At 36.7% G+C, this 24177-nt stretch overlaps 1 protein-coding gene across 4 annotated transcripts in view; it reads left to right on the top strand.

The window, feature by feature from the left end:
- LOC122846452 (protocadherin-9) overlaps positions 1-24177 on the top strand; it is a 185208-nt gene that overhangs the window by 136053 nt on the left and 24978 nt on the right. For 2 of the 4 annotated variants that reach the window (XM_044143445.1, XM_044143438.1), the window contains one exon: positions 4378-4579. In XM_044143445.1, coding sequence (XP_043999380.1) covers positions 4378-4579 — 202 coding nt within the window. Of the gene's footprint in view, positions 1-4377; positions 4580-4679; positions 4769-24177 lie in introns of those variants that run through there. The other 2 variants (XM_044143459.1, XM_044143451.1) reach the window with 2 other exon arrangements.

Below are 24177 nucleotides of genomic sequence, written 5' to 3'. Positions count from 1 at the left end.
ATGGATGAATTTATTTCTTTTTGCCCTCTGTGCTAACTTACATCTTTTCTATATTGGAACTGTACATGCTCACTTGCACATGCATAATCCAGGCTGCCCACCACAGTCTAGTCAGTACTTTCCTTTTTACATATAAAGTCTTTCCAAAAAAATGTTTGCTACAATTGTCAGGGTCTCGGCTGCATCAAGTTAGATTTTTGTTTGTTCTTTCAAGGTGCTTTGAAGTACTTAACGAAAGAATAACCAAAAAAAATTGGTGTTCCTTGTGTCTGAGTGCAGTACTGTGCCCCTGAATCATCAGTTGCTCTTTTCTGGACTATTTCTTCAGTGCTATTTTCATTGGCAACCTAGCTTTTCATACATATTCTCAACTTGAGAATTTTTCAGAATACAGAACCAAATTTTCTCTTGGAGATAGTTAGAAATTTGTGCAGAAAGATCCCCCGAGCAACCAGATTCAGTCCTTGCTGTGCATTATTATAACATCCTAACTTAAACTTTCTTCCATCCATCCATTTTCTGTTCACCCTTGTCCCCAAATGGGGTCGGGAGGGTTCCTGGTACCTATCTCCTGCTACGTTCCGGGCAAAGGCGGGGTTCACCCTGGACTGAACTTTCTTCCTTGTTCTTTTTTTTAATTATTTTTAAAGATTTTTTTTAGCTTCTAGTGGTTTTTATAGAACAGTAAATGGACAGGAAACTGGGAGGAGAGAGAAGGAAAAGACAAGCAATAATTCGCCCAATGAACTCAGGACAACCGGATCACAGACTACAGCCTCTGCACATGGTGCACATGCTGATTCACCCAGCTCTCTTAAACAGTTTTCTTTTTACCTCAAGCTTGTAATCTAGTTTGCTCATGATTGCTGTGGATGCTGCATTAGCTTGTTACTGTAATAAGAACGACTGACGACATCCACAGGTATTACGGACGTCTTCAAACTTATTGTTGACATTGCAACGGGATGCTTTTGTGTATGCTGGATGAAATATAAATGAGGCATTGAGTGAAAGGGTTGCTTAGATTAGTTGTTTTCAAACAAGTTCTTCAGCCTTCTTAAGAAATCACTTTAGCAATAAATATTTGGCTTTAAATATTTATTCAGAAAAACAGTTGCCCTTTAAAATGTACCATTTGGTTTGTCACAAAAACTATATATTTTTTTAAGGTACATCTTTCCAGCTTTGCAACAGCTTAAATATTCATAATGATTACAAAACTGAGAAGCAGCCATTAATTCAGTTTTGATTCCTGGAGAATATATTTCTCAGAGTTTTAAACAAACCCGTCCACTTTCACACATGTGAGACATGTTTCCGCACAGGTATGAGAGCACCAAAGCGTGAGCACTTTCTAAAGTAATTTTTGTTAGAATTTAAACCACACAGCAGATCAGTGGTGCTATTTGCTTTGTGTTTGTTAAAGTAAGTGTGTTTGGTCAGGGAAATTATAAAAAGAAGCGGATAATAAGGGTTAGCAGGCATGATAAGCCATAATATCTTGTAAACTGTCAGCAGGGATACTTTAAGCCGGTTTTATGCTAATATTACCACAAGTGACTGTCAGCTAAAGAAAAACACAAATATCTTTAAACATGCTTAAACCCATTAATAACCACATGCACAAACTCAGACAGAAAACTCCTGCAGACATAGATTTTGCATGACATAGAAAGCTTGAACATTATCTTTTGTTTAGCATGAAATTGTACACAAAGTGAAATAATTAATTGTTCAGTAATTGTCTGGCACCAAATATTAATGCCTTTTACAAATAGGGCCCCAAGGAAATTCTCTTTAGTGCTTGAGCATTAAAGTGCAGCAGATACATACATCGACATGTATATGTACATGTTGTATATGCGAATACTGCATAAGTCGTCATAGTAAGAAACTGAGTCAAAACATTGCTGTTCCCTTCTCTGCACTTTGTCATATGATCCATTTTATCGTAACTTGACAAACACTTTTCTCATTATGTATTTATTACCTATATGTGAAAATAAATGTTTAAAATATAGTCATCCGTATTTTTCATTTATTCATTGCTTTACAATATCACAGTGCATTTGTCTTTGATGTGAATGTACACTTAAGGCCAATGTCGTTGGCATTTGCAGGAAGATAAACATTTACAGCTCCATTTAATTAGGTGCAGATACACCAAACATGCCATCTTTAAGGCTTCTCTTAAAGATGAAAACCAGTGGCTGCGAAGTCACTGGTTTTACATGTGCACCGCATAGCTCATGTAAAACTGATAGCTGTGCTCTGGCTAATTAGCTGCACACAAACAAACAAAAGCGAAACCTTCTTTAAAGATGGGTTATCTTTCCCAGCTGAACTGTTGGTATGTCATCTTCATTTGAAATGCCACATCTGTTCATCTGCCTCTCTATAATTGCTAACAGTGACATTTATCCAGATTCACGCTGCTTTACAAGACCTTTACCTTTATTTAATTGTGCTGGATCTTCGACTTTCAGTTGTCATTGTTAAACTCTATCTATCTATCTATCTATCTATCTATCTATCTATCTATCTATCTATCTATCTATCTATCTATCTATCTATCTATCTATCTATCTATCTATCTATCTATCTCTATCTCTATCTCTATCTCTATCTCTATCTATCTCTATCTATCTCTATCTATCTATCTCTATCTATCTATCTATCTATCTATCTATCTATCTATCTATCTATCTATCTATCTATCTATCTATCTATCTATCTATCTATCTATCTATCTATCTATCTATCTATCTATCTATCTATCTATCTATCTATCTATCTATCTATCTATCTATCTATCTATCTATCTATCTATCTATCTATCTATCTATCTATCTATCTATCTATCTATCTATCTATCTATCTATCTATCTATCTATCTATCTATCTATCTATCTATCTATCTATCTCAGTTCTCACCACCATTTTTCTACAAATAAAGTATTGAGCCATCTTTTTCAACATCCTTTTTCCTTTCCTTTATACTACCTTTTTGTTTAATTGAATGTTGCATGCGCTCAGAGCAGTTCTAAAATATATAATGAGATGATTTGCATTAGACTGCAGATTGGGTGACCTTTGCTTTTGCCAATAATTACTATAAAACCCTCCTCTGTCTGTCATCGCCAAGGATGTGGCAGGGACCTCTCTATGCTCACAAAAGGTTAGCTGAAGGCTTCTGTCTGGACTTATGAAAAAGCCTGAGGAAAATGTCATTAGAGCACGAGAAAAAGACACTCGGAATTTACAATAGAAAATTCAATCAGGAAGGCTTTTAGAGGATGATCGGCGTATTATTTTTTTCTGTTATTTTTCTTTATTTGGAGGGGGGGGTTCTTTTTTTTTCTTGACATATTTCCAAGTTCACTGGTCACTATCGAAACAAAATTTACAGCCTCAGAATAATAAATAACATGACTGAATGTTCAAATGTAACGTCACCATAGATACATTATTTGCACCATGACATGACATTTACATTGTGGCTACAGCTAGTTTATTAATCAGTTTGTTCACATTTTACTTTCAGTTCTTGCTGTTACTGCATTTTATTATGACCAAATTTGCAATAAAGCTGCTCTTGTTAACCCACCCACACACACATGCACACACCCCAACAGTCGTATTCTCAAGCAGGAATATTGTCAAATATTGACTCTTAATGTTCACTCTTAAATAGAATGATGCTAAACATTGCCATGTTAGAAAATAGATTATAAGACATGTCCAAATGGCACTTGTGTAATCCAAAATTTCTTTGATCTTTCAGAGTACAGAATCCCAAAATAACAACCCACTGGGGAAACGTTTTGCTGACTTCAAGACCTACTTTGACTTTACCATTATCTAAACAAATTGACAGGACAAACTAAATAGTCAGGTTGTTAATGTTCCTGCTGCTGATTTGAAACATGATTGTATCACCCAGCAAGGGAGGAGGATTTAATAACCATCATTATTTATGCCACACATTCATTACACCACGTACTTATGAAAGAGATGTAACTTTTTATTTTTCATCCTGATTAATTTTTGTTACAGTGCATGGTATGAATTCGCATGCTGTTATGGGTTGTCGGTGTGCAGTGAAACGTGACTATATTTGCAATGCCTGAACTCCCTTCCCCATGGATTACCAGAACAGGTCAAAGTAGACCTTTTAATTCAAAAAGTCGGTTTGCAACCTTAGTAGTTTGCATTATTTGTTCAAAATTATTCACACACTGCTATCCCAATCAGGACTCATTGTGTAATGCAGCAAGCATGAGCATGTTTGGCTCAATGTAAAGAAAAAAAAAAAAACATGAAGGGGCAGAGCAGAGCACTAACATCAGAGGCTCTGTTTTGTGCTCTTGGTTCTAGTCACAGCGGCGCGTCACGTTTCACCTGCCGGATGGCTCTCAGGAGAGCTGCAGTGACAGCGGTCTGGGGGACCACGAGCCTGTAGGCAGTGGCTCTCTCCTCACACAACCTCTCCCTCTGGTGCAGGCGCAGGACGACTTCTACGAGCAGGCCTCCCCAGATAAGAGGACTGAAGCTGATGGCAACTCCGATCCTAACTCTGGTAAGTCGTAACATCTCTTCCCTTCAGTACGTTATTGATTGCTTCAGATTTTTATTTTTATTTTTTCTTTCTCTGCCATTCTTCTGGAAATTCTCCTCAGGTAACATCAAGAACAGTTTCACACATCTTTACACGGTTGCTTAATTTCTTTGCTTTATTCCAATTTTGTAGACATTGTGTGAGATGTACTACTGCCTATTTTCTCCAAAGTGCTCAGTCATTGTATTCAACACAGTGAATTCTGAATATTTGTTTGGAAGTTCAGGTTGGGAAAATAGAACTGTATCACATTTTCCTTCCTGAAAAGAGATAATAAATTGTCATAAAAACAACATCTGTCTCTATAAAGGACTGAACACACCAAATCTCATTTAATTTAGAGTCATTTCATTGCACAAGTAGGTTTCTAGTGGATACATGAGCAGGTCATTCATTTCTCAGTTAATCATCCAGACTTGTTCATTCCTCCCAGGAGCAAACCTGGGCCTCCCAAAGGCTCCTCACCTATTTGTGAAACTCATTTGATTTATTTAGAGATGATTTCCCAGTTGGAAATCTTGGTACTCAGCTGAAGATGTTAACTTCCCACTATTTCTGGTGGGAATGTACATCTCCGACCCAGTTTTCTCATTTTATCATTAAGAGGTGAGGCGTGCACAAAGACCAAACCCATCACCCGAAGGTCGATGCCAGCATGCCTGCTGAGGTTGAAGCAGCCAGCAGTACATAAAAACAAATGCTGTGCATAAACTGAGTTTGTGTGAGATCATATTGGCTCCAACGTAGCAGCTGCGGTCACAGTTGGCAGGAGCATTCAGTGAGTAAAGTTCAGACCCAGTGGCTCACTTTGCTTACAGAGCTACATGTGGACCAGCCATCCAGTCCGTTTAGATAAAAAAAATAAAATAAAATTTAGATCATGATGAGCTTAAAAGCATTCTAGCCCTCAACAGACGAGATAGGCAGTCTATTCACCACACAAAGATAGAAGATTCTAATACAAAGAACTGTCCTGGCCCATGATCTGAACGAGACCTTTGACCACACCAAGAATAAACAAATGTGCAAAATAACAGTTGTTTGTGATGAGTAGAGATGGAGAGAGGAGTAAAATGAGTGATACGAGGTTCTTCTTACACAAATGTGTAGCACATTAAAAAGTGCTTGATTACTGTAATCTGTAGACCACTTAATTTAGGCAGACATGAAGAAGAGCAGAATAAATCCTCAAAGTGTTGTGCAAGTCAGAGGCTTCACCATGGAAAAAGGGTGTATTTATTTCAGGTTACCATCATCTCTGTTCGTGAAAAGGATTTTGTTTGTTACTGTTGTTTGCCTGTTGGCAAACTGTTAACAGTGACAGCAATGGTCTTTGATCACTGACCTGATTCTTGGCAGGATAATGATTTTATGTCTTGTCAATGAGGGATGTGTTACCTGCTGTGCTACTCTCAAATATATGAACTCAGTTGTCCCTGGTTAACTAGTTTTCAGTTACTGTCTGTCAGACTTAATAAGCCACATATTCTCTCTTGTGCTAAAGGTATAATTTAACTTTATCTGTTGTCAAGGAAATGATATATGAAGCATATTTGACATTTATGAGATAAGTTAAAAAAAGTTTGTTCCCACAGTACTGAAAATATTCATACATAGTAAATTATTTTTGATGCAGACCGATGGGTGGGTGGGCATTCATTTTTTAGGCTTTTAAAGTAATAGTACAGCTTTTTGACACAAAAAATACAAGTAGGAATGAAATGAAAAAATGGCTTGAATTATAAAAACTATTATGGAACTTAAGGTCACGAGTCTGTTCTGCACATTGGAAAAAAGTGATTAGTTTTAAGATGATTATGTTAAAGTTGGCTTTAGATAAATGTATTTGTAACAAGTTTATTTATACATAGAAATCAACATTAACCTTTAGGCCATGTAAACATTCTTTATTATTTGAAAGTATCTCTTGTTCATAAAACAAGAGTCGGTATAGGCATATTGTCTGCGATTTACAAGCTACATTGTTAATAGATCAGATTATACATTGATAAAGTGGATAAAACTAATTGAATAACCTCTAGTGCTTAGCCTTCTTTCAGTGGAAAATACACAGAACTTTCTAATTATATTATGTTATACAGGAAAGCAATGAGACGTACGTAGGTTGCAGCTTTCATGTGAATTACCCACGCTTACAATGTAGGAGCTGAGAGAGTTAGGGTTCACTGACTCTCTCAGCTCCTATAAGTGATTATCTCTCTTTTTTTGTCTTGAATAAATCCAGAAATTCTAACCAAACTAAAAACATGCAAAGAAACAAAGCGATAGAAATATTTGTTGAACAGAAGAGTGAGTGACATGGCAGACAGATGGATTGTAAATAGAGACACGGCAGTCAAGATGCTGATTTTAACTTTTTGTTATTGTGCGTTTATATTTGTGAACACAGAAAGATTGACAGTGATATAACTGAAATAATGTGGAAATAAGGTTACAAAAAAGTGACAGAAAAAGAGACATTATGTTCATCGGCATAACTTTGATATTCTTACTTTTTAAAGTAAAAACCAAGGACACATATTGATATGCAGTTTAGTTTATTTATTTATTTTTTCATAAAGTAAAAATAATAAATTTCAAGCAACTTGGTACATATTATTCTACATAAACTACCAAAATGTTAGATAAACTCCATCACCACAGTGATGACAGAAACAAAGATTGATTTGTAATTAATATATTGAATATATTAGCCAGTGAAGAGTCTATATCTTTCAACTACAATTCAAATTTTCTTTTAAAAGTGGATTTGATCTCATTATTGTGCATATTCACAATTGTCACTTTTAGTAGCACATTTTACTCAGCAGTATCTTTCACAAGTAATGACAAAGCATTACTTGCTTCCATTACTGACTCCTGTTTTACCTAAAAGGAATCTGATTTATAGATGCACTATAAATCAATGTTATAAAGATATCCATGTTTGTACACACTTGCAGGTATAAATAATCCATTGTGTTAACCTCAAAACAAAACATTGAGTAGAGAGGAATGAATAGTTCAGTTGCCCTGGAGTGAAATCTACCGGAAATAGTAGTGCTGTAGTTTTTAGGTGATAAACACTCCAACTGGCTGATGGCTATGCTACCTAGTAGATGGCTTACATTCAGTTTTATTTCACCGGTAACAAACCTTGGACAGCAAATATTCTCACCCTATTCACAAGGATCAAAACCGATGCCACATGCAGAAGGTTTAGAGATTGAACAGTATTCATGTGAGTGAAAGCTTTACAAAATAGCCAGCAACAGCTGGAAGGCTACAATAGGTAGACTACTGAAAGTAGCATTACTTTTTATAATGTTCTAAGTTAAAACATAGAATGTTTTTTGTTTAGCATATTGTTGGAAGATGCAAGTAATCAGGTTTTCAGATCTATTAGATTTGTATGAATCCACTGATGCGACAGCCATCGGCATCGTATGCAATTTGTTTAAGTTAGCATGCATCACAAAATACAAATGATCAATGAATATTGGAATATGGCTCATCAAAACAAAAGACAAAACAGAAAATTAGATTTTATTTTTTTTTCTGCTTAACACTTAGAAATCATCCATTCTCATATAATAACCAAAATTGCACTGACTCGCAATTTCACATCCTCTGTTTTTTTTTACACAGTGTGTATCAGCAGCTCAGTCAGCAGGCAGTTTGTCTTCCCATTGTTCTGGCTTATACATGTATGACTGCCCCCGCTCAAATGTCCTGACAACATTATTAATGTTCCCTTCATCGCTCATTGTCAAGTCTTGATATAAGCCCTTGTGGTATCCTAAGTTATTGCTACTGTAATTGTCCTTACTAACTTAACTGCAGGAAGCCAGAATGCTACATTTACCTCTGATCTTTTGCTACCATGACTACACTGCCCACCCTGTATGACCTTAGATGCATGTTATATTATTCACATATCTGTGTCATATATTTGTTCTATTTTTTCCTAATCAAAGTATTTTTAACACATGTCAGAACCACATTCTACTTGTAAAAACATATTAGCATTAAGAAGCTTTTCTGCATCTGTTTAAATCTTTAAATGATTCTAGTGTGATTTTAAAACTTAATTCAATAGCAACCAGTTGTACCTATCTAGTTTAATTTGATGCCAATCAAAAAGAGGATCTTTACCCCCTTTACAAAGGATTTCAGCTTTTTCACTTCAGTGTGAAGTTTCCAGTCCCAAAATGTAGGACAAACTCCAGTTAATGAAGTGAAGAAAGTGAAGTGACATCAGTGTGATTCTTTAGCAGATTTCTCTTCATGGTAAAATTCTTATTTCAACACATTATTTTTATCAGTCACATCTTTCAGTTTTTGACTTTGTGTCGTCCTGCTTTCGACCATTAATATATGTGAATGGCTGTGATATGTTCTTGCGTTTCACCATCTGTGTGTGCACGGATATTTATTCTCCTTTGTTTTTATTTTCTACATAGAATTTGTTTTTTATTAATTTTACTTAAACATTAATTAAACAGCTGAAATAACAGGCTGATTTTTTTTTTTTAAATTATAACTGTTATGAAGTGTTCCTGCTTGATTGCATATATCTGAGCTGATGTATGCTCCAAGTAAGTTGTTGGTGAACTATACAAGATGCACTGGGGGATTTTCCCAAAAACTTTGGTGCATTGCAGGACTTGCATCTCCACACCCTCTGTTTCACCATTCCTCCCACTGTGGCCCACTGTGCTGCGTGAGGAGTCACTAAGATGCCAATCTGTTGAAGTTGAGGAAATAAACTCAGCACTCTCCAGGGAAATAACAGCTCACCAGCCTTAACACTGCATTCCCCATGCTGTGCAGCTAAAGTTCAGTTACTTGGAATACAAAGTTTGTTTGTTTTTGTATTGTGGTTGTTGGCCCTCACATATTAAGGAATTTGATGCAAACTGGTTATCTATAATTTGTATTCATGATGTTCTGTAAGAAGACATTAATCTTTTTTTTTTTTCTAAGGTGCTTTCATAGGACAAGCATAACTTTTGCGTTCTTATTTGAATGTGGTTTTCATTTTCCACCCTAACAAATGCAAAGTATCAACTTGAAATTGAAGTTTCTATCTTTATTAGCTTGTTCTAATAAAACAAATGAAATAAGCCACAAAAGGAGAGGTTACTATGTCATCAGATGCTGAATGTCTTCAAGGACCACTGGGTGTCCCTTTGCAATTACAGAGTGAAGTAATTCTCTGCAGTTGCTGCATAATGAAGTCATAATAAAACAAATAAATGACCACTCCTCATAACCTCCAAAGGATTCTGAGGAGGTTGAAGAAAAGCTGAAATAATTCATGAAAGGAGAGTGTAAATATACAGTATGTAGGGATGTGAAATGATCTTAAACAGGAGTTATTGAACAAAAGGCTTAGATGAATAATTTGATGAATGAGAAAGACAACTGTAAGGTTAGAAAGTCTTTTGCAGAATCAATTTATGCAAAAACAGAAAGTAAAGCAATTGAATGTTTGTTTCTGACTATTTTAATTTAGTTGCATAATTAGAATTTTATTTATAACAGCTGTCTAATGAAAACTCTGCCTTGAAAATCTAAAGGCAGTGAAATTTAACATTTGATGCTGATGTATTTGTGGAGACTCAACATTAAGTGACTGATTTCTATTCTTATAAGCATTAGATGTGTGTTTTTTATTTTTGTTGTTGCTTATTTTGATTTATTAAGGTGTTAGTCATAAATATATCACAGCAAACCAATTGGCATAGAAATAATGAAATTAAAGAGGCTGTCAGAAATGAAAGAAAACATGTTTAACACCAATTTAGCAAAGGGTTGACATAAAAAAATGTACTTTTCCAGCTGTCTTTCTGTGTGTCTATCTGTTAAAGTCAGTAATCCCTTTTAAATTTTTATCGCAGCCACAGAGCAACAAGCAATGCTTTTGCAGTTTTTTGCAATATATTATACATGTGTAATGACGTGTAGTCCCCAAATCTTCTATACAGTTGATATGGGGGTTTTGGTGAGCTCAGTTAAAAGCGTAATGTTAGCGTGCTTTATGCTTTCCAGAACGGGTTTTGAGGTGTGTTTGGGATAGGGCTGAAACAATTCCTCGAGTGATTCGAGTACCTCAATTATTAAAATTCCTCGAGTAAAATTGATCTGCCTTGAAGCCTCATTATATTATGTTTTATTATTTAGCGCACCGTGTTCCGGCCGGGTCTTTATTTGCGCTCTCACTTCCACCTGAGTTGTTGACGAAATCTAAGTGTTAGCAGCATATTGTCCAATTTTCAAGATCGGCCTGGGAGGATTTTACTGATTCATGATAATGTCTGGTTTTTTGTCGTTTTTACAGGTGAGCGGATAAACTGAACACTGCGGGCGGCTGTGCTTTAGATGCGTAGCTTTCATCAAAATACTGAAAAGTAAATTTTATATCATCCCGATTTCAACAAGTGGGTGGCAAAGCGCATCGTGACATTATGTACCTGGGAGATGTGTGTTTGTGTGTGACGAATGCAGGTGCCAGATCCCGTCACTAACATAAACACAAACGCTATAAATGGCTGGGCAAGGTGAGAGTTCATCTATTAAACTGACTGTAGATGAATACATAAACGAAAAACTGGAGTACAGACATTTTTTTTTATAATAGCCTGCTCACAAATGGGCAGGCTATTTGTGAGCCTGCCTCTTTATTATTACACTGAATATAGTTTCAGATTTTTGTATAACTTTTCTTCAGGTTAACTTAGAAAGTGAGCTATTATTGTTACGAGTTAATTTTCTAGTCTACAGAAAAATTATTGTTAGGGAAGCTCAAATGTGAAAAATTGGACTGATATTGATATGCGATAGTAATACTGCTGTTATGTTTACCAATGTTTTATTTTATCTTTTTTTTTTTCAGATTACCTGATTAATCCTAGGAATGATCACTAGATTACTCGATTACTAAAATATTTATTTACAGCAACCCTAGTTTGGGATCATTGTAAGACATTGCTGCATCCCTACAAACTGGAAATGGTTCTTCACCCACAGAACTTTTCTAATCGTTTGTCTATTTTACATCTTCACAAAATGATTTTTATCAAAATGCAACTAAATATTCTATTTGAATTTATCCTAATTACTAAGATGTTATGTGAGAAAATGGTATGACTATTTTATATGAAAACCCCTTATAAACACTGAATTTATTTTTATTCATTTGATGCACAATGAGATGAAATGAAATTAAGAAAAAAAACCACTTTTTTGAACAGAGAATAGAAAGACTTCAGCACAGCCTTGTGAGTGGGCTTATAATATGCGCTGTGGTGTGTGCATTACTCTTGGGCACAATTTGGATTTTTGCTTTTGTGCTGTATGTGTTCAGTTCTTGGAAAATAAGCAGAGAGTTGATAAACCTTGACTTGGGTTGAACAATAAAAAAGACTCCAGCACTCTTGATGAGCTGCTGAAGTGGAAGAATGCACTTAAGTGTCACAGAGGCACTGGAAGTTGAAGTAATCCACACACGGAAGCTATTGCCATGATGTGATGGTAAAACAAAGCCCAGAGCAGTCATCCTGATCCCTGTAGCAAATAAAGTTAAAACTAAATGTTCACCCACCACTAAGTATCAGTGAGGTGGAGAAAAGAGTAAGGCTTTTGCTAGAGATTAAACATTTAAACATGAGTTAGACAGACTTGATGCTATCTCGCTTCTAATGCTGGAGTTGCACACTTTCTGGCTCGCTTTACTTTTTAATTTGTGTGTCAGTGCGACGCTCATTATTTTGTAATATTCTATAGCCATTAAGAAAACTCTGTGATTCCATGTATCTCACAATATGTCAAAATATCTTGTTTGCCTTACACTAATAGCTTACCATAAGCAAAGAATAATGGTAGAATACTGCAAATGAAATGCAATCTGGCATTACTCTACAGCTAATTAGGGGAAGGAAGGTCATTACACATTTTACATGCTGTATCCTACTGTCAATTTGCAGACAAAGTACAGATTTTACTTAGAAGACACTTGAACAAAACATGTTTATGCAGTATCATAGAATGAAAAAGAAAAGGTCCCGAGTAAAATACAGGACTCACACAAAGAAATCTTTCACACTACAGGCTGTGATGCTGTGGAAACAATCTATATATAGCATCTTTAAACACCATAAGGCCTCAGCATATGGGTATTGCTAGCCACCATAAGTCATATATTGCAAAGATAATATAAGCCCTCTAACTGTCTGGTTTTAATGATGCACATATTTTCAAATAAATATGTACACTATGCACATAATGAATTCTTTATTGCAGAAATTATGGCTATTTAGAATCTCTCTCATTTTAATAAACATAACAGGCAACTATTCTGAAGCACTTGCCAACAGCTTTGTTGTTCCTGTGGTACAGATGCCCAGCAATCGACTATCCAGGATAAACAAGACTTCCACCAGACTACCACTCAGTCTGGCTACCATCCAACCACCTCAGTCGCAGACAGCCTGTGATGACTTTCAGTTGATGGTGTGCAAAAACATTAGATGGCAGCCACAGATCAGTTGACAGTAGCTTCTTCCTGCTACTGTAAAACCAGTGCCTCTTTTGATTACAGTATCAGTTATACCAGAATGGTATTTCTTAAATGCAGAGGCTTCATTATGAAGAAAGTATTAATGCAAAAGATTAGTTAAAAGTAAGATTTACTTTCTAACAATCCAAGTTCTGTGTTTTGGTTTAAAAGGGGAAATTCAGAGTGATGATATATAAATATTCACAGTTCCAAATCTCATTAAGCCCAGTTTTGCTGTGCTTAAGGAAGTGGATGTGCGGTTGTGTGTTCTCTCTGATACCTAAATCCCGCTGTGTGAAGAGGAAGTAGCTGGGTAGAGTCGCTGGGGCCCCTGACCAAGCCTGTGGGTGGGTGGCATGGATTCATAAATCAGGGAGCAGTGTTAATCTCTCTCAGGTATTGGAAAGCCAGCCCTCAGTAAATATGTTGCCCCAGGATACAATGGGGTTTAAAGGATTTCTGTCTCCAAAGAGAAATTAGGCAGGAGCTTCAGAAGTGAGCTAAATAGAAATGCTTGCTGGAGCATACCGAGAACGCTGGGTGCTGCTGTCAGCTAGTAAACATTGTCTGAGAGTAGCCTCAGTCATTATTGCTGCAGCCGGTGCCAACATCCAGGGTGAGCAGACGGGTGGGCTAATGAAGAGCATCTCCTCAGCCAATGATTAGTCACAATTGGTAGGAGAAAAATGTGAGAACACTCCGATCTCACTGCTGGGAATGAACATTTTTTATCCGCTATTTGAAAACAGAGCCAATTACAGTAACTTTGTGTTATATCTTAACCCCTTTGTTTCTTGGAATTCTTTGAAGAAGAAAAGTGCATTGCAATCAATCAGTTCTGTGCCTGGTTATATCTATACAAGTACGCAATGTTCTGACTCCATATTCAGTTCACTCTTCGAAGCTTCGCTAAACACTTGAATTAATTAGATTTTTGCGGGGAGGCACACTTTTTCCTTCCACTCAACTTACTACAAATATGGTTGGATGCAGCATTTTGTGAACAACCACCTTCTTTGTCTTTGCTGTCATCTGTATAAATACTCATTATTTTTGCAGTGGTCAGGTGTATCAGAGATGGATTGACATTTTAGAGAGCTGGCAGACCATTTTGTGTCATGGTGTGGACAAAAGGAAAATGTCTTATCTGGAATATAAAGAAAACAAAGGAGATGGCTGTAGATACCAGAAGAAAGAGAAATAAGCCAAACACTATTTCCATCATGGGAGACAAAATGGAGGTTTTGGAAGAGAATACAGTGTTCATATGGACAACGGGGTGGACTTTAGAAGCACCAATGAAGGACAGAGCAGACTTTACTTCTTAGGAATCCTATATTGTTCACTGCAGTAAGATGTGGGATATATTCTATAAGTCTACTGTGGGGAGTGTAATCTATTCTGCCATTCCTGGTCGAAGTAGCAGCATCAGAGCCAGGGGCCAAAAAATAAAAAATAAAAATCTCAACAAGCTGATAAAGAAGGCCGGCTCTGTTTTTGAACCGGTGGAGATGATTGTGTAAAGATGTATTTTGTAGAAAGTGAAGAACATTGCAGACACTGAGCGAACCTTTTACAAGACTGCCACGCAACAACAAAGTATTTTTAGTCAGAGGTTTCCGAGATCTGCTGTAATACTGATTTCTACAAGAGAGCCTTGCTGCCCACAGCCATCATCATTCAGAGCCACTCTGAAGAAATTTGTAAACCATGCACTACAACAACATTTAATTTCCCCTTGGGATCAACAAAGTATTTTTAATTGCGTTTTAATTTAAATGAAATACACGTATCACTCATCCTTTTAAGATTTGCTAATACTTTTAGGGTAAAATCAGTCCACAGTGCATTTAAAACGACAAATAATGTTGGGAATTTTTGCGGAGTCAAATGTTCACATAAAACTGCTGGCCTTAACACTTGAAAAGAAAGACAAGGAGAAAAAGAGAGGGAAAGAGAGCGAGTATTTATACTAAGGCAGCAACTTAAATAGGTTATCAGAGCATTAACGTTCCCCTCTGACTGGTCTCCTTTACTATGTCACCATGAGACTTCTCACAATGAAAACAGTATCTTCAGAGAAAGCTACACCTTAACCCTGGCGAACTGATCTGGGGGTGGTGAGTGCTGTGATAGGGACTAATCCCCCAACGTGTGCCTTGAGCGGGGACTCGGAGTAATACACCAGAGGAAACCATGGAGAAGTTAGGAACAAGTGCTGAGAAAGAGACTTCTGACAAACTGAAAACGTGTTGACGTGGCACTGTCACATTGATGAATCCTTTCACAGTCGGGATCTTATCCTATATGCGCGCGAGTGTGAGAGTGCAAAGGCAGGCAGGTTAATGTGTCAGTGTGCGTGACTGTTGGTGTGTTTGAAGGGTGAATTTCTCAGAGTAGCATATGGTGTTTAGTTCGGAAAGAAAAAAAATTGACTACGAAGTGAGGTGTTGCCTTGTGGTTAATTGCAGAAATTTGCCAATTTGGAATTCAGAGTCTGACACTGAGAACACCAGCAGATGTTTGGAAGGCCTCAGGTAAATAAAAGATTGAATTACAAATTTTTATGTTTCCCAGGTGCATGAGAATACAGGTCTAACATGTAAATCATACCCTTTTTTTTTTCTCTTACTGTTGAAATTGGTTGGTAAAATGTGAAGACTTCTAAGTCTGCCAGCTTTGTGAATGGAATTAACTGTGTTGTTTGTTCCTTTTTCAAAAAAGGATGAGTTGTTGTGTGTTGTTTAAAATGTATGCATGACAACAGAAACCTACAATGTTCTGTTTCCATTCAAAAAGGATCCAAGTTACACAGATTTGTGACTACTGTGTTACAGATACTTTTCTATCAACACATCAAATTAAAAATAATATTTTTGTTGGAAAAAATATACTTAATCATCCAACTGATGTGTCACTGTGGTTTTATCCTTTGAGCTAAAGCCATTCTAACACATACCAAGAAGGGACTGGCACTAACTTATTTGTTTACTCTACCATGTGTCCTGTGCAATAACTCACAGCCCCTCAATATAATTTTGACACAACATGGTGGAACGAAACATCTCACTGCTGCCTTCAAAGTATTAAAAAGGACACTGTATAGCTGAAGGCAGATCAACAATTAAGGGTCAACAATTCTGACATTTCCAATTGTGACAGGTTGACAAGGACTTCAAGTCATAGAGGGCAACATGTTTGCTGTTGTTGCTTAATGGATTGTGCAAGCTTGACACTTGTACTGAGCTTAAAACTTGCAGCATTCTAACAGTAAACTGTTCATTATTGTTACTCTGGCACAATTAAATTTATTTGCTTGTACTTTAGTTCCGAATTATTTCAAATGGTTGAGATGTTGGACTAATATTCCCTTATCAAGTCCTATTTACCCTGATATTTCTGTGATTTCTGTCTTGGTTGTTATGGAAACCCATAATCATGTGGTAAGAGAGAGAGCAATTTCATACCAGAGAAAACAATCCTTGAGCAGCTGCCTTTTTAGATGCACAGAAAAAAACAATCAAGGGATTGAGATTTTTATAGATCTCAGTAAAACTGTGTATCTGCAAACAAAGACAAAAATAAGGATAAGAATTATTTTAACAAGACAGAAACTTCAGGGCATGTTATACATGTTCATGAATCCATAACTGTGTATCTACTCACCTTTTTAGATGCCTAATTTTCACTCCTTTCTTATAAATATATGTTGTAACACTCGTTCTACGTCATCTAAAATGAAAATATATGCTTACACCAAAAAATAGTTATTCAATTAAAAAAACCCATTGTACTAATAAAATGATTTGCATTTGTTAAGCAGAATGGAAAATGTGTGTTACTTGGAGTTTGAAATTGGGATTAACCATAACATGTTTTATAATAATAAATCAATAGCATGGTTAAATGACATTCTAATACCACATCATGACAACGTTAGGTACGTAAATATTGCTCCGGCATCACCTTTCTATCAATCCGATGTTATCTACTGCCTCTGAGATCTTTTGGACGTCTTTTGATCATTGCAGTAACTCAATGGTGGCATTACTTGAGCTTAAGTTGCTAAGACGACTTGTCAGAACTGTTAAAGTTCAGTCACCTCAACTTGCTGAATTGTTACAGTGGCTGACGTGGCAGAGGAATGTTCTACATTTTACCATTTAATCAACCTGTAATTATTTGACCTCTTGGGTGGCCCTCATTGATTGAATATAGAATATCAGACCTACACTCATAAATGGTCAGGTGAGTGTAAGCTGGAAAGAAAATAAAAAGAAAGTGAAATAGTGACACTAAAATAAAAGGATACAGAACACCACACTGCACCCTTCTTGCCAAACACATGCATGCTTCATATGAAGAAGCAAATGAACTATGCTTCACATGAAGCAATAAATATGCTTTATATGTGTGATGTATCTGGATGTTATTTAAGAAAATGTGAAAAGCTTTCTTACGTTTTAACCTTTAATGGAGACTTTTTTCAATACACTGCAGCTGTTATTAATAGCATTGTGCTAGTTAGTAATAATATTATCAGATCCAATAATATAAGGTAGACTCTTGTATAGATTGTCGTGCCGGTGCATGGCAGCCTTGCTTCTTTCAAACTTCCCCAGGTTACTAACCGACTGGTTACTATCCGCTTGCCACCATCAGCATGTGAATGTGTGTGTGATTGAATGAATGACTGAATGTAGTGTAAAGTGGTTTGGTGTCCTATGGACGTGATAAAACACTATACAAGTACTAGCTATTTACCTTTTGGTTTAATAACGGGGTTGCTTTATATTTTTAATCAATAAGAATCTGAAACAGGAAAAAAACTAAAAAAATCCACTGATTGCAAGAAATGCACTTTTATGTTATCTTGTCTTATTTTAAATGTTTGTGTTGATGAGGTACAGATAGATAAGACATGAAACATTTTTACTGCACATTTTTAACTATAGAAAGTTAATTTGCTGAGTGGTCAAACATTGTATATATGTTACCTGCATACTTTCCTCCACTACATCTTGATGCAGTACAATAGTATGTATGGATTGATGTGTGATTTAAGGCTGTAAAATACCACGAGTGCACAGTACCCATGTGTTTAAATTGATTACACAGGTGACTAAGAGATCAACTTTCATGCTATCTATACTTTTACAGCATAACACACTGATTTTTAAAAGAGATAAGTAAGTGTTACTTTTATTTATTAAACAGAATTTTTAATAAATAAAAATAACCTTGTAAAACCTTAGCACAATCCTAGTCTAGAAAGATAGAGGGTTGCAGTTTCTTTCCCTGTAACCTTTTATCTTCATTGTGGCGTCTTATTTATTTTTTAAATATTAAAAAATCTACAGGTTAGATTGACTTGGAGATACCAATAGGATTCTTTCTTCACTCCACCTTTCAAGTGAAACTGCTGGGTTACTATAAGTAACATAATTAGGCTTTTTCTGCTGTACTGCTGTTATCACTAAGATTAAAGTGCACTACCTTTTTGTCTGTAAATCCCTCATGTTGATGACCTCTGAAAGCAACCATAATTATTTGCTGAATGTAAAAGCATTTTAGGGAGATTGGATTGTAGACCACAAATAGCAAAGAGATTCAAATCTGTTTTTTTTATTTTTTTAAACTGCCAGCATTTTACCTGTATATGGCATGTGAAGGGATGCATGCATTGGTGTGTGTGGGTGTGTGTGTGTGTATGTGAAAGACAGTCTGGGTGAGTGAAGGAAAGGAGACATAGATTTGAGTACTCAACAGAGACCTCAGATGGGCACAACTAATAAGAGGCGAGAAAGAAAATATCACGTTGAAAATAGATGGAGGGATGACAGGCGAAGTCAAGGTGAGCTGACAGGGTGAGAAGTAATCACTCTGAGAGGAGAATGCATACTGATCCTGCAAGTGATAGAAGGGAAAAGGTCACTGACAAAATAAAGCAAGTTTCAGGTGAGAAAAGATTGCTCACGATCTGCTCCTCCAGGAGGGCTTTCTCAAAACATTATCCAAAAGTGGACAGTTTGGTGGTATTTGTTAGTCATTTAAGGGAAGGGCTGTTCATTTAAATTTATTAAAGCTTTTTGAGGACCATTGGCTTAATTACTTCCTACTTAGTGGTGAAAAGAGTAAAGACAAGGCTTGAGGGACGCATTCATACAAATACAGATGGTGGTCTGCAACTGAATAATACATAGTCATATTATACAATTCCCCTGAGTTAAGCTGGGGCTCAGACATCTATACACGCAGCTCCATAAATGTCAAGATCAAGTTTTGCTTTGCATCGGATCAAGCTATGACAGCCTTTAATTACAGGATTCCACTGAGCTCCTAAACATTAGAGGTGCAGAGTAAGAGTGTGCAGCTCCCAAGCCGAGCATTTGGCTGTCAGTCATCATCACTCAATCCGACCAGACTGACAGTTGATTGACAGTATTTTGACTCAGCTGATGCCATGGCTCTTACGCCTACACTTTGAGACGCAGCATTTTGGAAAAGAGCCTCAAAATTTGTCATATAGGTCCCTCTCTCTGCATGTCATCCACACCTTACTGTTTTCCATGCATCACCCCTCAGACCATTTGACCATCAGCAGCTGTTAAATTGCAGTTTTTTGTTTGTTTTTGTTCCACCCTTGATCTGGCACTGAAAACTCTAGAGGCATTTCTTTATATTATTTCTTTATATTCCTTCTTTGTCTCGCCTTTGAAACTAGACTGTCAAAAGACAAGAGGAGTCCTGACTTATTCAAGCTACATTTTGACTAAAGGGGACAACATTAAACTCAAAAGCTGTAATAACCGATTGCACCAGGAAGTTCCCAGTTCTTGACCTTGGATATGCTGCTAAACACAGCATATCCAACAGACAAGCTCCAAAACAAAGTTTGGATTTGTCACTTATGGCATAAAAATAAAGTTTGTACACAGAATTTCCCTGCCTGTGACAATGTTCCTCAGAGAAAAAAAATAAATAAAAAAATCAATATTTTGACATTCACATCTGTTCATCTCTACATCTGGATAAGCCTGTTTTTTCTCTGTTCACTGCACAACTGAAAAAAGCATGGGGCTGTTTCTAACAATCTACTTTTATTTGAAACGATGTATATTATTTTACTTATTTATTTTTTTTTTTTATGAAATATGACCGTTACAAAGATTGTGTGCATGTGTGCGTGGGCGGGTGAGCATGCGTGCGTGTGTGTGTGTGTGTGAGGGAATTGCACAATGTTGCTATCTTAGCTGCTGTCCCTCCTACTGGGTCCTGCCTCAGCTTTAACATTATGAGCTAATCCCTGGAAATGTCACTGAGAGCTTGGCAAGGCATTTGTTGCTTACTGGTGTGGAATTTGCCACTAGGTGAGAGTGATTCCTTTTAATCTATCTGCCATTACAAGCTGCAATTTTGCATGGTAGACAGTGTGACTCCGATAAAGAATTTACACTACAAGTGACAGAGGGCAATCCTTCAGGGGCTAAACTCAAACTTTTAACTTAAAAAACAAGTCAGCATGTCCATCTGAAATTCTGAAGAGGAAACAGAAGCGAGTTGTTTAATTTTCATTATAAACTATGTGAACAAGACATACCTTGTGTTTCAAAATTATTTTTTTTAAATTAGATTTTGCAGCTATTTCTTCTTTTTAGTCACGACTATACAATTTTCAAATTGTGTTCTTTATCCTTGTGATGGAAAAATATATATTTTTTCTGATTTGTATTCTAAAAAGGCAAGCCTAGCCTCATCAGTGTATGTTTTCTTTAACATTATAAACTATGTTATATTCCTTTTCACCACCAATGTCACCAAAGTTCAACTAATTAAATATGTTCAAGGTAGAGATAAATTAATTGGAATTGCCTTTTAGCCATCTGCTGAATAGGAAGTTTCACTCAGGAGCCATATTCACCTCTGTATTATCCAGTATGTTTCTACTCAGTGTCTAACTAAATTATAGAGCAAACTCTGTCAAAAGAACATCTCCATGCAATGGATGTCACTTACAAATATTGTATTCCTGATAAAGTTTTCTTTTCAAGAAGAAAGTAGGAGTTGTAGGTAGACTAGCCCCGGCTAATTGTTAAACTTTTCAAGGCTAACACCAGCAAATCATACGCTAATGCAAACCTATCTGTGGTAATCAAGAGCACAGGATGTAGACCATCCTGTGGGTGACCAGCCTCTACTGCTAGTTATTAGTCTCCTAAAGCTAACCAAGTGAGTAGTCTCCTTCTCATTTGCCAGCACCAGTGGCTTGGTACCGATGCCGGCCTATCATTAATCATGTCAGTAACTGGCTTCGGAATAGATATAGCCTTCTGCAACAAGGAAGTAGCTATCACTGGGTGCACAATAGTCTTCATTTTGGCATTCAAACTACACCACATTCCAAACTATTGTTCCCTGTTCTCTTGGGATTTCTTGTCCATAAAGCTACTGCCTGCCCTCTTAAAAATCTATACTATTTTTGGATCAAAGATCTCTAAATTAATTGCTTCTTCTTCATAGATATTATGGCGCTCAGGGGCTAAACAGAGAAATTACACCTACAAACAACATGTGCCAACCTGTAGTCATAACTTTTGTGGTATGAGATAATCTTGAAAGAAATAGCAAGGAGAAAAAAATCCATGCATTTTTGTGCCAAACTTTGATAGTAGAGAGCAAACCAGTATAAGCAGCTGGCAGGCACAACTCCTACCCATCTGTCTTCCCTCTGCTTTAGCACCTCAGTTCTCTCCTTGCCTGAGATGAGAGAGCGCATTGTGTGTGGCTGATTTCGTAATTCTCGTAGAGAGGAGCTGAGTTGAACATGTATGCCTTTACACCTGTCCAGGGCTGGTTCAGTCACGAGGAAAACTCCTGTAATTTGCGCTTGAGCTTTTCCACTGACATGCCGTGTTGTAATATGGGATTGAAAGTTGATCCCCCTGAGTACCGTGGTTAAGTCGGTGCTTAGTGTATGTTGTTGCTGCATTCATGCGTGCATAGAAGTGAGACAGATAACCAAACTTTCGAGGTATTTGGAAAATAAACTTGGTCATTTCTGTGCATCATCAAATAAAAAAAATAGGAAATCAGTACTCTTTTTATTTTTAATCTATAGATTATTACTTTTTTATTAGTTAGAAATGCTACTAAAAGCTATCTAAAATTATAATTTATGCTCAGTAATATGGCATTTTGGAGCAGTATTCTTCATGTAGGCTAAAATGGTCAAAGTCAGGACGTAGCCCTTTTTTTTCCTGCCCACTTGCCGGCTCTCTGTGATATATGATGAAGTCAGGCAATGTGGGAGTGAGCGGCTCCAAAGAGTACTTAGACTTGTCACCCAGGATACATCATTGGCACTCAGTACTTGAATACTGAAATCTTATGATACTCTTGTGTGAAAAATAGCATAAATTGGTAAAAAGTCTTGAAGTAAAAATACATGTTTTTCTTTATTTAGAAAAAAAAAGTTTTGAAACTTTCAAAATTAACTTTAATAAGTTATTTGTTATGTCAAAAAAACTTTATCAAAAGACAGTGGAACTTCATTGAGCAGAATTTTATTATGCACTCACTGCAACTTTAACTGTGTTGCTACTTAAACCTTCAATATCAATGAGAAGATGTTAACTTCAGAACTTAATGTTTGAAGTTCTAATGCATATTCTAAACCACATTAAAAATCTGACCAGAGTTTCCTTTAATACAGCAGCAGCCAATAGGCAGAGAAGCTTTCTGCGCAATGCCTCAGTCCCTGGTGTGTTAATTAATATTTATATTTGTCCACTGCCTCAAACTCTGCCTTCAGGCATATATTAAATTATTATGAGTACGGTCAGAGGCAATACAGTGTGTGTTAGCGTGTGTGCATTTAGTAACATGCCTGCTCCATGATTTGCCAATCAAAGTATTCCATATAAACTTAAAAGGGCAACATACATGAAAACAATATCAGCATTAAACTGGGGAAGGTACATTTAACGTTTGTTTGTTCACCCATTTATTTAGAAACGCCAGAGAAACCTTTGGCAGCCTAAACCTAAGCACCCATAGCTTTACAATCTCCACAATTAGAGCTAGTCCTGTGAGGTATCTGACAGCGTGACCAGGAGGTGTACGCCACCTCACGCCGAACACTGTACAGCTAAATGCGAGGCAGCCATGATAATTAGTCTTTCTAGCCAGGAGCTCCTCGCTGGCGTCTCACCCCCGCACTGACCCACGGAGATTGGAAAGAGGCCCAGTGGCTCCCAAGAGACTGAGCCTGTCAGGTCCGTCACTTCTCCCACGACACAGGAGTGAGCAGAGGTGTTTTAAATGCCAAACAGGACACACTTGCCAGACCTATCGGCTCTGCCTCAATACAAAGCTTGTCTGTCTGCGCGGTGTCCCAACTCTGTAGACCCTGATGCACAGCCGAGTTTCATTTCGTTGTCTGGGGGCACTTAACAAGTTTAAAAAAGAAATAAAAGTTTAAATGGCAGTTTTATTGGCTGGATGGTTCTGAAGTTCTAATATGGGTAATTGTAATACATAATAAAACATAAACGCACACATCTAAGAGTACTGTTAGACTGTGCCTGTACTTGATAGAATAGCTGATTGAAGCGGTAACTCTTGGAGTATATTGGGCTATTGTATTTCATGTCTTCCTTTCTTTACTTTAACATATATGGATGTTTAGAAGTATGTAAGGAAGACAACAGTTAGATTGATCACATTAATTTGCCTATTTGTTCTGTGTTTGTGCTCACACTGGCAAGCTCAAAATTATGAAAATAATACTTCATGTGTTTTACAAATGACTGAAAAGTAAAGATGCACATGCTATCTAAAGAAAATATTGTAGGCATCTTTAACAAATCCTTATCCATAGTATTTAAATTCCTTTGTTCTTAAAAATGCTGTCTACACTGGAATAATCCTCTATCACTGCATTTATTACTCCCTGCTTAGGGCACAAATCAAGCCCCTTCTATTATTTTTTTGCTTTCAT

Source organism: Gambusia affinis, linkage group LG02 (genome assembly GCF_019740435.1).
Source record: "Gambusia affinis linkage group LG02, SWU_Gaff_1.0, whole genome shotgun sequence".
Taxonomy (NCBI): Eukaryota; Metazoa; Chordata; class Actinopteri; order Cyprinodontiformes; family Poeciliidae; genus Gambusia; species Gambusia affinis.
Note: the sequence above shows the minus strand (reverse complement) of the source record. Positions and strands in the feature narration are given on the sequence as shown.